This window comes from Benincasa hispida, chromosome 2, assembly GCF_009727055.1.
Source record: "Benincasa hispida cultivar B227 chromosome 2, ASM972705v1, whole genome shotgun sequence".
Classification (NCBI taxonomy): Eukaryota; Viridiplantae; Streptophyta; class Magnoliopsida; order Cucurbitales; family Cucurbitaceae; genus Benincasa; species Benincasa hispida.
Window position 1 is genome coordinate 35,096,488 of NC_052350.1, and position 13,023 is coordinate 35,109,510.

At 34.2% G+C, this 13,023-nt stretch overlaps 1 protein-coding gene across 1 annotated transcript; it reads left to right on the forward strand.

Annotated features, from left to right (window-relative positions):
- Positions 1 to 541: 541 nt before the first annotated feature.
- On the forward strand, positions 542 to 3,360 carry LOC120070580 (thioredoxin F-type, chloroplastic-like). Its single transcript, XM_039022372.1, has 3 exons — positions 542 to 1,035; positions 2,747 to 2,846; positions 2,940 to 3,360. Exons 1-3 carry the CDS (start codon positions 557 to 559, stop codon positions 3,072 to 3,074), a joined length of 714 nt encoding a protein of 237 aa, XP_038878300.1. The 5' UTR covers positions 542 to 556; the 3' UTR covers positions 3,075 to 3,360.
- The last annotated feature ends 9,663 nt before the right edge of the window (positions 3,361 to 13,023 follow it).

Consider the following 13,023-nt stretch of genomic DNA (forward strand, 5'->3'; position numbering starts at 1 on the left):
GATCGAGTATACACGTGTCGATTGCAACTGTATCGAGTGACCATGAAGCTTGGTATCGAGTGACCGTGCATCGAGAATTGAGTAATTGGAGTAAAATAATCGAGCGCTAATAGGAGTAAGGAAAACGAGGGAGAGTAAGGAAATGGACCAAAATAATCGAACACTTAAGAGAGCGTTTGAACTCCACCTATTTTAGTTGGAGCCCCAAACGTTAGCCCACCCGGCCAACTAATAGGCCCAAACGCCTCCTTAAGTCATCCAAACACACTTTCATTCATCCACATTCTGTTTATTCAAAATTCCCTTGAGTACCCCTGTACTCCACAATTTGTAAACAAATATCTCAAGGGCATTAATGTACTTACACACGTCCAAAAGAATGATGATTCATTTATCAACCTCCAGTCGCCATTAGAATTATCCCTCAGCTACCACAAAGAATTAAATCACGACATTTACAATCCTAACCCCTCAACTTTCACTCAGTCCTCAACACAAGAAGGGCATTTAAGTCTTTTCATATCCATCCATTCTCAACCACAATCCATATTTCTAAATGACTAAAACACCCCCAAGACTTGCCGCAACTCTCCCAAATCTCAAGGGTAACGTCGTAATTCAGTCATCCTCCTCCCTCGACGTCTTGTCCCTCAGCTTCACTTCACTTTCTCCTCCGCCATTTCTGAACCTTTTTCGCAATCTCTCTCTCTCTCTTTCTCTCTCTTCCATGGCTTTACATCTCTCTCTCTCTCCACCGTCGGTTAGATCTTCGCCGTCGTTTCCCTGCAGCGGAAGGCAGTCAATCGCCGCACTTTCCGACTCGAAGAGTGGCTGCTTCAGTTCAAAGAGCTTGAGTATCACTAGTAGCAGGAGCATTGGTGTTTCCAGTGGAAATCGGTCCTTCAAGGTCAATTCAAGTTTGGAGATTGCCGGCGCTACTGTTGGCAAAGTCACTGAGGTCAACAAGGACACTTTCTGGCCCATTGTCAATGCCGCCGGTGATAAAACCGTTGTGCTCGATATGTATACCCAATGGTTTGTGTTTCTGTGTCTCCATATGTCTTTTCTTCTTAATTTTGTGGTTTCTGTAGGTTACTACATGAGATTGTTCTGGATTATGGCTGCGGATATGAATGTTCTTATATTTGTAGGTTATTTCTGGTTTACTGATTTTATTACGGAAACTAGTCGAGCTAGGCGATGCTCAGAGTAGAGCATAGATCTCGTGGTTTAAGAAATTGAAAGAAATTTTGGTTTTAATTAGATGTCTGTTTGTCAAATGATTATGAAATTTATAAAAGTAATCTCTGCAAGTTGATGGCACTCGTATTTTTTTTAATATTGAGTTTGACTTTGATTAAAAAATTATCAGAGGAAGACAGCTTGTTTTTTTCTTCTTCTTCTTTTAAATAATAATTAAAAACTTGAAAACTGGGTTTAGTTTTGATGTGTAGCATTTTGGATTCACATCTCGGACTGGACCAACTCAAGCTTAATAGCTGAAATTTCTCGGACTATATAAATTGTTTAATCTTAAATCATCAATTAACCCAAAAGCTTTTGAGGAGGCTAGAACTATGTGGCTCTCACATTGAATAATTTTTCTAGTATTGTAGTTTTCGAAACAATATACAGTTGAGACATCTGCTAAATACGTTCAAGGGAATTCAATAATGGGTATTCTGGCTACTGGCTAGTCAAATTTTTGTACAAAGTATTTGGAATCAAGTCTGTTTAAACTTCTTTTTTAGTTCAACAAGTGGAGAAATTATTTGGTTTAATCGCAATGTGACCGATAGTTTTTCACGGTTGGATGTAGAGGTCATTGAATAATTTTCCAACAACTAGGGGTGGGGGATTCAAACTTGTTGGCTTTTGATCCATGGCATATGCCTTTGAATTATGCTTAAGGTTGACAAGTCTATTTAAACTCTTATCAAGCAACATTTGTAGTCTATACAAGCTACATGATTGCTTGTTTCGTTTTCAATAATTTTGACATATAATGTTCTCTGTTTTAGGGTATCAGGGTGTCGCCATTTGATGATGATGCTTTTCTAATGGTGATATGGTTGCTGATTAACCCTGAAGTAGTTAATTTGATGTGGGAGTTTTAGGAAAGAAAATTTGAAAGAATCAGAAACTAGTTAGATAGAAACACAACACAATTGCTTGTTTATACTAGATGGAACATATCTTACCAAGAAAAATACTAGATATAACATATAAGAAAAAGAATAAAATATCGATTTAACGAGCTTCATACCACAACTTGGATACAAAATAAACTTTTTCAAGTCATATAATGCAACATAGCGTAACTGAAATGTGCTTTGCCTCTAAGTCATGACCGTTTGGATCTTTCTTTTCTCTCCTTTAGCTTTAATTCCATAATGCATAAGTTTGGACTTTTTAATTTTCTGGCAGACTTTTTACTGTCTCTGTTTTCTGGCAGACTTTTCACATGCTAAACAAAAAAAAAAAAAAAAACACCCCTTGCCTTTGACAGCCTTAATATTCTGGCAGACTTTTTACTTTTGCGTCAATAACCCGATCCCCATGGCTGTGGTGATTAATTTTTGTTAGAAAGAAACTTTTCCTTGTTTTGCTGTGGAATTTCAGACTCCTTGCCACATTAATCATTTGTGAAAATCTTAGTTTCATTATTTATTGTCTCTGTTTTTGGATTCCCAAGCTTAATATCTTAATTAACTTTCTTTATTCATTCATACATGGTACACTAAAGGTGTGGACCCTGCAAAGTAATGGCCCCCAAATTTCAAGAATTGTCTGAGAAATATCTTGACGTTGTCTTTCTAAAGCTCGACTGCAACCAAGACAATAAGGTTCGTTTCACGATCCCTACTTTCTTGCTAGAGCTTAGGAATGTATTTTGCATAGTTTCATGTAAGAACACTTGAATTCTCTTTATTTGGCAGCCATTGGCAAAGGAACTTGGGATAAAAGTTGTGCCAACTTTCAAAATTCTAAAGGATAACAAGGTTGTTAAAGAAGTAACTGGGGCAAAGTTTGATGATTTGGTTCATGCCATTGATACTGTAAGATCCAGCTGAAAACTCTTCTGTCTTCTCTTCTTTGTAAATTCAAATAATATATGATGCAAGGAAGAGTATCCAGGACAGTTATTTATTTTACTCTTATTTATTTAATGATTTTGTGTACTGTTTAAGTGTTAGGAAGAAGCTGTTCAACAATATTCTTCTTCTTGCTAAGATAGTGGGAATGGGAAATGATTCTGTATATAGATGTTTGGGACATAAACATTTGAATATGGACAATGAACAGTTCCTACATATTCCAAAAGTTGTTTAGCTATAAACATTGGGTTTGAATGATTTATATTTGTTTTTGGGTATGGTTGTGGTTTTTTGGCGATCTTTTGATTAGGTTTTAGTTGGTTTTTAGAGTGTATTTGGGATGGCCTGTGAGAAGTGCTTTCAAATAAAAATCACTTTTTCTGTAAGCATTTTTGGAGAAAGTACCAACTTAGGTTGTGTTTAAAATGACTTTGTCTAAGTATGTATGTAGTGTATGGTAATATTTAAAAGGTTTAAATTCCATTTTGATCTTTTAAAACTTTCACTTCTAAACTTCATCATGTTTATTTTGATATTTGAGCTTTTAAATTTGTACTATTTTGGTGACCTAAATGGTTTGTTTTTAAAAGTTGGATTACAAAAATAGTCTTTTTTGGAAATTTGAGATAGAAATGTAAAAAACATAAATTTACTAGTGGTTGATAGATATAGAGAACAATCTGAAAATTCAAGGATAAAAATAAGATTTAAACATATCTCAAAAGTTTTTTTTTTTTATCAAATTAATTATAAAATACATTTAGGATATTGCTCAAAGAAAACCACCCAATGAGATGATTATTGAAAAAGTTATTAATCCAAATTCGCCCACATTTTAAAAAGTTAATATGAATGTATTAAGTGAATAAAACACATAACTATTTCAAAGACAGGTTGAAATCTTGATGGAGGGAGAGGGCGAGGAAAAAAGAGAGGGAGTTACAATCATCGAATTTTGGGTGGATTTGGATTAACTTTTTAAGTATTTATTCTTTTTAAATAAGTCATTTTAAAAAAATTTGAAGTGTTTTGATAACCACTTCACATAACTTTTGATGTGTATTTTAGCTTAATTTTATCAAAAGAATTTAAATAAAAATATTTTTTTGAAAAATATTTTTTTCTCTAGTAAATCCAAATAGGCCATTGGTCTCACTCATAAGATCTTTATAGCCACCATCAACAGTTTAGAATTTTGGTCTTTGGAATGGGTTAATGGTTCATTTTGGCTAAAATATTTTTTCAACGTAGGTGTTCAGGTTAGTTTATATACACTTCAACTAATTTTACGGGATAACTCGTCTATAAACTTTTAAAATGTCTAATAAAAACATTGATTTTAAATTGTGTCTAGTGAGTCCTTGATATATTCAACACTTTTTAAAATTTAGGGAATCTATTAGACATAATATTAAAATTTGTATCTCATAGGATTTTAAATTCTCAATTTTATATATAATTGATATGTGAATTAAAAATGACAAATAGATTGGGCACACTCCAAGTATTCACCAAGTCAAAGTTGGAGTAAAAAAAAAAAAGAAAAGAAAAGAAAAAGAGAAAACAACCAAAATTCTATGTCGAATTCGCATCAAGAATTGGGTAGATTCTATTTTTTTTTCTTTTTAAAAAAAGTGGTAGAATTTGGGATGCTATTAAAAAAAATTCAATTTCCTAAGCATAAATTATACTTTAATTCAAATTAAGAATTTTGTGTCCATTTTATTAAATTTAGAGCCAATTAAGAATTATTGTGTCCATAAATTAAAATTTCGAGATAAATAAATGGCAAACTTACAAATTTTATATGTCTCCAATCTAACCATTTGATCACAACGATAGGCTCAACGAATTCAATGGCGAATAAGCTTGGATCACAATTGATAAACTAAATGCTTGATTGAGTCTGAAACTATAAATTAGATCGAGCTAAGTAATTGAAATCATTTAGGTCCAAACTATAATCCAATTCAAGCCCATTGTGAAAATTTGAGGAAAAAAAAAGATTGGGCTTAAGTGTGATTTAGCCCAGTCCAATTTTTGGGCCCAAATGCAACTTAAGCTCATCTTAAGACCCATGAAAACTCTATAAATAGGGTTTTTCCCCCTTCAATTTTGAAGAGACTGAAAGAACTGAAAACTTAAGCTCTGAAGTACTTCAATGCTAAAATCAAATGAGAAGAGAAGACTCTCAAAAGCCTTGATGTTCTGAAGAACACAATTGTCCTGAAACTTTGAAGATTAGAAGACTAAAGCTCTAAAGCTCTGAAGAGTGTAACTCTTTTGAAAATATGAAGAATAAAGCTCCAAAGATTAGCTTTTGCTCTCTTGAAGATCTAAAAACTAAAGCTTATAAGAGTTCTCAAATATCAAAAGACTCTCTAAAGCTCTTGAAGTCTGAAACTTTGGCGACATTCTAGAGCAAAAGCCAAAGACTTTAGATGAAAATTCTAGAGATAATTAAAAAAAAAAAAAAAAAAAAAAAAACCCAAAACAATCCTCAAACTTTTGAGAATCAAATACGTCTTTGAAGACTAAAAGCAGTTCAAAATTCATACAACTTCCAAGTCCAAGAACTAGCTTCCAAACAAGTTGCAAATGTTGGGATTTATGCCCTAAAACCTCGTAATTTATTAGTTAATTAATTTAATTATTAATTATGCAGTAGTAATTTATCCATTAACCGAAAAAAGTCCAAGGTTATTATATGCAGTCTTGAGCAGTATATAGTTGACATACAAGGTAGATCATGTTCAAGAAATAACCTCAAAGATCTATAGTATATAAGTAAGGTTGGGTGTCTTATCCTGATGACACTACTGATACGACCTAATTTGTAATAGTTACAAATAGTTTGATCTAAATCGTTCATGTGGAGATATGTGAGTGGGTTATCCTACAAAGAGCTTGTATAAGATCAGATCGTGAAATATTTAATCTCTCTTCATAAATCCATTAATTGATGAGATTAATATTCCATAAAATGATCATGTGCCACTCGATCTTAATCCTGAGTGATTTATGAACTCTTATTTGTGAGGTCAGTCCTTTGATTTGCAAGGGTGATAGTGACCCGAGTTGTCAACTCAATAACCTACCATTTTAGGGATTTGATTAAATGGGGAGTGATAACTTGTAAAATACAAGTTATTTTACCTTTTTTATTTAGAACAATTAGGAAATCTACTACAAAAATGCATTAGTTTGATAAGAAAAGCGTACAATCACTACTACAGAAATTTGATTACTTGACCTTTTTTTAATGTCAAGTAAAGGGTATACTTGACACTTATAAAAGCGTTGAGTATTCGAGTGTCAAGTATAGTGTGATAACTTGACTCCGAAAAAACGTCAAGACAAATGTTTTTTGATACAATTTTCGTATCAAGAAAGATAATACACTTGACATTGGTGGTATGTCAAGTTTATTGATTCTTGACATTGATTACGTATCATATATGATAACTCTTTGACATTTTTAATGTGTCAAGTATATGTCTTAAATGCCCCCATCGATATTCTCATTTTTTGTCTTGTATTCCAACAATATAATTACATCAACTAAATAAACATTATACATTTAAGATCTATCAACTCAATATATTCACTAAAAATCCATATGTTCAACTATGACCTTTCATATGAACACTCCTCACAAACTATAACAATATTTCTCTTTCACATGTACATGCACAAAATAAAATTTCAATTATTGCTTTTGTATACAAAACTCAACTTTCAACAAACACAAAAGTGACAAATTGTTTAATAAATAACCTCTCAACAAAATACATTATTTAATCTATACATTGAGCTTTGAAGTCTAAAGATCGAGAACTAAGGGTCAGACAAACCATGTTTAAACAAATCAACCTGCAAAATAGAATAAAGGATGATAACATTAAATTTCAAAATATATAAATAAGTGTTAAGATACAACAACGACAAAAAGTCAAGCACATGCTAAAATTTAAAATAGAAGAGTGCAGATACCTTTCTCCCAACTTTCACAAAAAATAGAGAATATTGGAAGCCCAATCTTATTTACAAGCAATAAAAAATTTCTTCAAAATTTCATTCACCAAAATAACCAATTAACTCCAAATAGATTACCCAAAGTGTGGCTTGATTCGAATGCCACTTCAAAACTATAACAAAGTAATCCAACCTATGAAAAGTTCAATAATAATGGTTACAAAACGCAAATTCCAGCAACTATGTAACAATTCCAAAAGAGTTTCAAGGCCTTAATACCAATCAAAACATCCAAACATCGTTACCTTTGTTGGACAGTGGCTTCAATCCCTTGAAATCTTTGAATTGAACATCAAAAATTGAAAATAACTCAATTATTAGACCAATACTTCAATGGGTAACAAAGAACTATTAATACTAACCTCCAAACTTACCAAAACCTTACCAAGATCAGTCTCAAACGTATTTGATAGCAACTCAACTCCTTCCAACACTTCAAAATCAATCTCATCATCAAACATTCAAACAAGCACATCATTACAGAAGATGCTACATTAAAACCCAAATCACAAATTCATTCAAATACATCCAAAACATTTACCCGAAGTGTTTGCTCAAATCGATGCTTCACTTAAGTCTCGACCAACTTTCCTAAAAAGAAAACAAAAGAGGAACAAGAAAACTCATACACTGATTTATTTGTCTAGTCTGAATATATATCAAACCAAAGTTTAATAACAAGTTACTAAAAGTTACCAAAATTTGCCAAAGTCAAAACTTGCAACCCGGCACAACATGCTTCCAATCTTCAAACTCCGCTACAACCTGAATCTATGACCCAAACATAATGGGTTTTTATCAAAACTAACCCAAAATCAAATAATAATCAAGATTATGCATATAAACTCACAGAATTACCAAGCCTTACCCAAAACAAGGATTGAGGGCATTCGACTACAGATCTGGGCGGGGCTGGGGGCGTTCGACTACAGATCTGAGTAGGGCTGAAGTGACGGAAGCGTTTGGCTATAGATCTGGGTGGGGCTAAAGCGACGGAAGCATTCGGCTACAAATCTAGGCGGGGTTGAAGCGAAGAAAGCGGTTGGGGGTATTCGGCTACAAATCTGAGCGGGGCTAAAGACTCGCGAACGACGTGCACAGCTGGCCGGCTGGCACGGCTGAGTAGACAGCCAAGGAGTTGAGCAGACGACAAAGGAGAGGGCTGGCGCGGCTGAGCAGACGACGAAATGAAAACTCAATAATAGCGACGCGAATGGAGGTGAGGGGAGAATGGAGGCTGACGACGGCTAAGGCTCTCGGGCGCACAAAGAAGGAAAAAATTGGGGGGAAGGCGAAGGTCATGAATGAGATGGTGAAGGAGGAGAGAAATATTTTTTAATTTCAAAAAACAAAAAAATATTATTTTAACAAAAGAAATCAAATAAAATAAAACTTGAGAGGGAAATGAAAACGTGAGAGGGAAATATTATTTTATTTGATAATTTTGGTAGGAGGGAAACTAAATTTGAGAGGCAAATGAAAATGGGAGAGGGAGGGAAACAAAAAATAAAGATTAAAAAAATATACTTTTTATATTTTACTTGACATGAAAATATGTCAAGTAAGAGCTTCTTATACTTGACACGAAAAACGTGCCAAACAAGACCTTATATTACTTGACACGAAAAACGTGTCAAATAATGGTTCGTGTGAAAATATCCGGAATATTCCGTCAATATCCGCTTTTTTAACCCTTTTACTTGACATTTTCTTTCCTAAAAGATCATTACTTGACGTAATGACCTTTTTTTCCAAAGAAACGTCAAGTAATTAAAAACTACAACCGTCAAGTAATGTAGATTTTGTAGTAGTGAATTAATCATATCCTACAATCATATGCTTAAAAAATTGATAATCCTTTAAAATTATAGAATTTGTCACTTTTGGATGTAGGATTCTGTCGAAAATGGAGAAAACCAACAAAAGAAGTAAGTCGTAGCCATGAATCCATAGAACTAAGTTTGATGCCAAACTTGGCATTGCATAGTTCCACGCAATGAGATGAAACATGATTAGAAATACGACAGACACGTGGGCGATAGAAGTCAAATAAAAAAGATCAATTTGGCAGCCAATGTGAAAAGTTCATGGCAGAGGCAATGAATCTCTGATGTGAGGTAGACGATGCGACAGGGCATTGAATTCAATGTGAGGTGTTAGCATAATCATTAGAAAGAGACATGGAACCTTCCTTTTGACGCCTATAAATAACCCATCGAAGAATTGTCTAAGAATCAAACGTCTAACCAAGAATTTAGCCAAGGCTATGCTCATTTTCCACCTCACATCTGCCATAGTCACCACCTCTGAAGCTTTTCTTTGAGGAATTTCGGGTGAAAGCTCAATTTTCTTCTCTAAAAAGGAAAAAGAACATCACCATCATTACAACCACCGTGAAGCAGCCACCATTGGACCTAAGGAAGCAATAAACTGCAACCCGCGGTTTGACACTCTCCACCCTTGTCTTTTATTTCATTCTTCTTATCATTAGTATTTGTATTATTCTATAGAGATTGAAAAACTCTCATTATCAATATGAATTCTATTACATTATTCTATCAATCCATGTTTTTTCCATCTAGCATGAGCAACTAATTTCATAATGGGTTGGGAAGGATAAGACTATCATGTTACTAAGTAATACATAAGTAAGCGTTCAACTTGTTTAATGTATGCTTTATAAACTATTTAGATCAAATCGAGAGATTACTCTAGATAGAATCAATCATTGTTTGAAAAAGTAAGAGATTTTAGAACCCATTAAATAAAAGAAGAAATAGCTTTAGAAATAAAAGTTAACCTTCTGCATGAAATATTAATCGCATACATCCTAGAAATAGGGTATTGTGGCTCAAAGTACTGAGAGGTGAAGTTCATAATTTATGAGTAAGTTGTGCATGAACGTGTGGCTTATACATTGCTTAGGAAATATTGGTAGAAATCTTTCTCAACCCTATTTTATTTATTGAAATCTCATCTCTTGACCCCGTAAGCCGCTTTATTTTATGTTGTAATTGTCATTGCATACTTACCATCATCCATTGCATCGTCACTCACACACCCACCATCATTCACACACTGTAGTTGTAATCAGTAAGGTAGATTAAGCAAATAACATCATCGCATACTTGAGGAAAAATTCGCATTAAGATTGAAATAGTTATTTCATCGCATGATTAGGCGTGATCCTTATGTTCGACCTGGACTCTCTAGGACTCTTATTGAGCTTGCATTTGGGTTCAATTAGATAGAATAATACTTTTATAGTTTAAAATGATCGATGTACGGTTAATTTTTATCACATCATCCCAAAACGCATCAAGTTTTTGTCGTCATTGTCAGGGATTACAGTAGCTAAGTTGCACTGAAATCTTTATTTTTTATTTACAATAATCTCGATTTTTGGTGTATTGCATCCTTATCTGCAAAGAGGTGCAAACATTACATGAGCAAGGGTATAATGCCCAGAGAAATTTTTGCAGACACATAAGATCGAACAAGAAGAAACAACAAAAGAAAAAAGCTCGAGTTATGGCAAACCCACAAAATAACTCGGAGGTTCCAAATGTGGTTAATAACGTAGTGGCTCTTACCAATCCTATACATATTCTCAACGCTCGTAACAGACCGATTAGAGATTATGATTCACAAACTTTATATGACTTTTCATCTGGAATCATGTGTCCAGCGTTCGATGGGACCATATTCGAGATGAAAATGATAAAATGATCCAAATAGCTGGATAGTTTGGAGAAAGACCAAGCCAGGATCCTCATGCTCATTTAAGAAGTTTCATTGAGATATGTAACACCTTCGTGCTCCTGAATATTACTCTAGAAAAAATTAGGCTTTCCCTATTTCCATTATCTCTGAGGTGAGTGGCCCTGAAGCATTGGAATCCAATATTTCAAGCAAAACTATCGTTAAGGAGGGCCTCTAAGGAAGATGTTTGCCACATTCGAGCAGAAACAAATGACTAAAGGTGATAACGGTAATACGACTAAACAACCAAGAAGAAACGTTGAAGAAAATGTAGTCTCACTTGGCGCTGACCTGGAAGAAGTGGAGATTTAGGAAGAAGATATGCCTCTCCGAAGGAAAAATGCCAAAGAAAGGAAAGAGAAGCGCACCGTGGGAATGCAAGAGGATGTGATTTTGTCCGCATCCTCTGTGTAGTGGATGGCGGCCACTTTGGCCAGCAAAACGAAGAAAGCTAAAAAAGGCCTCCAAGATTTGAGGAAGGAAGCCAAAATTCTCATTACGATGAGTAAATTTCAAAGAGAAGTGCGCAATGAAGAAATTGAAGAAGCTGACAATGCGGCGAGGAATAAATCAGTTGAGCCTATGCAAATAGGCAGCTCAGAAAGAGTTGTGGTGGAGTTGATAGATTCAGAATTCATTCCAAACATTACTCCGTCTATCACCCTTTATTGTGATAACAGTGGTGCAGTGGCGAATTCTAAGGAGCCCCGTAGTCATAAACGAGGAAAACATATTAAGCAAAAGTATCATCTCATTAGGAGGATTGTGCAACAAGGAGATGTGATTGTCACACAGATTATTTTGGAACACAACGTTGTTGATCCATTTACGAAGGCTCTCACTACTAAAGTTTTTTAGGGTCACCTGGAGAGCATGGGTCTATGAGATATGAGTCACTTAATCTAGGGCAATTTGATATTGTACATCCCCCTCATGGTATTTGATACTATATATACTCCATTACATTGTAATGTATTTGATACTATACAACCCATTCATTTTAGGACAAGTGGAAAATTGTTGGAGTTCATGCCTAAATCTCATGTATCTTGTAGTTTGTAAAGAAAAATTACATATCTGATAAAATAAGAGGTATTTTATTGATGTTTAGACTGCATTAATTCAATCAAATAAACTAAGATCCAAGGTTATTTTATAAGACTTAAACATGTATGTGGAGACATACAAGTAGATCATATTTAAATAATAACTTAAATGGTTTGTAGTAGATGGATAAGACTGGGTACCTTGTTCTGGTGACACTACGAATACGACCCACTTTGTAGATGTTATAATTGTTGTAAAGTGCTACAAATGATCTGATCCTAATCATTCATGTGGAGACATGCGATGGGGGATATTCTATACAAAGAGTTTGTATAAGATCGGACCACGAAATGAATAGACTCTCTATATAACAACTAGTAGAGACTTACATTTCACTAGGATGACCATAGGTGACTTGACCTTAATCCTGAGTGAGTTATGAACTTCTGTTTATGAGGGTAATCCTTTTATTTGCATGGGTTAGAGTGGCCTTGTTAGCCGACTCAACAAGCCTACCATTTTGGGGATCAGGGAGTTGGGAACACAACTACACAAGATGAAATTCACTCCTTTCCATCTTTAGAGAAAATAGATAAATTGCTCCTTTAATAGCTGATTTCAGGTCTTGAACATTAAGGCATCAACCTCTCATTGGCCCGAGAGGTGTTAGTTTATAATTGGACTATAAATTGTTTGTTCATTAGAGAAATTAGTGGTACTTAAAAAGTTAGATATAACTATAAGGGTAAAACGGTAATTTGATCCAACTGTAATTATGAGCGGTTTGTGAAGGATTAACTCACCGTTAATTGGTTATATCCATGGACACATAAATATATCTACAACCCGAATAGTGAAACTATTGGTCTTTAGTGGAATGCCTGGTAGTTAATGAACATTGATTAATTTAATTAAAGAGCTTAATTAATTAATCTCATATCATTGGAGCTTCTAATCCATAGGTCCATAATGTCCCCACGATAGCTCACTAAAGGAAAGACAAGAGAAATGATTTTGATTATTCAATCAGTTGATGAAATAGCATATTAATGAGATTAATATGATATGGTTAATTATAGAT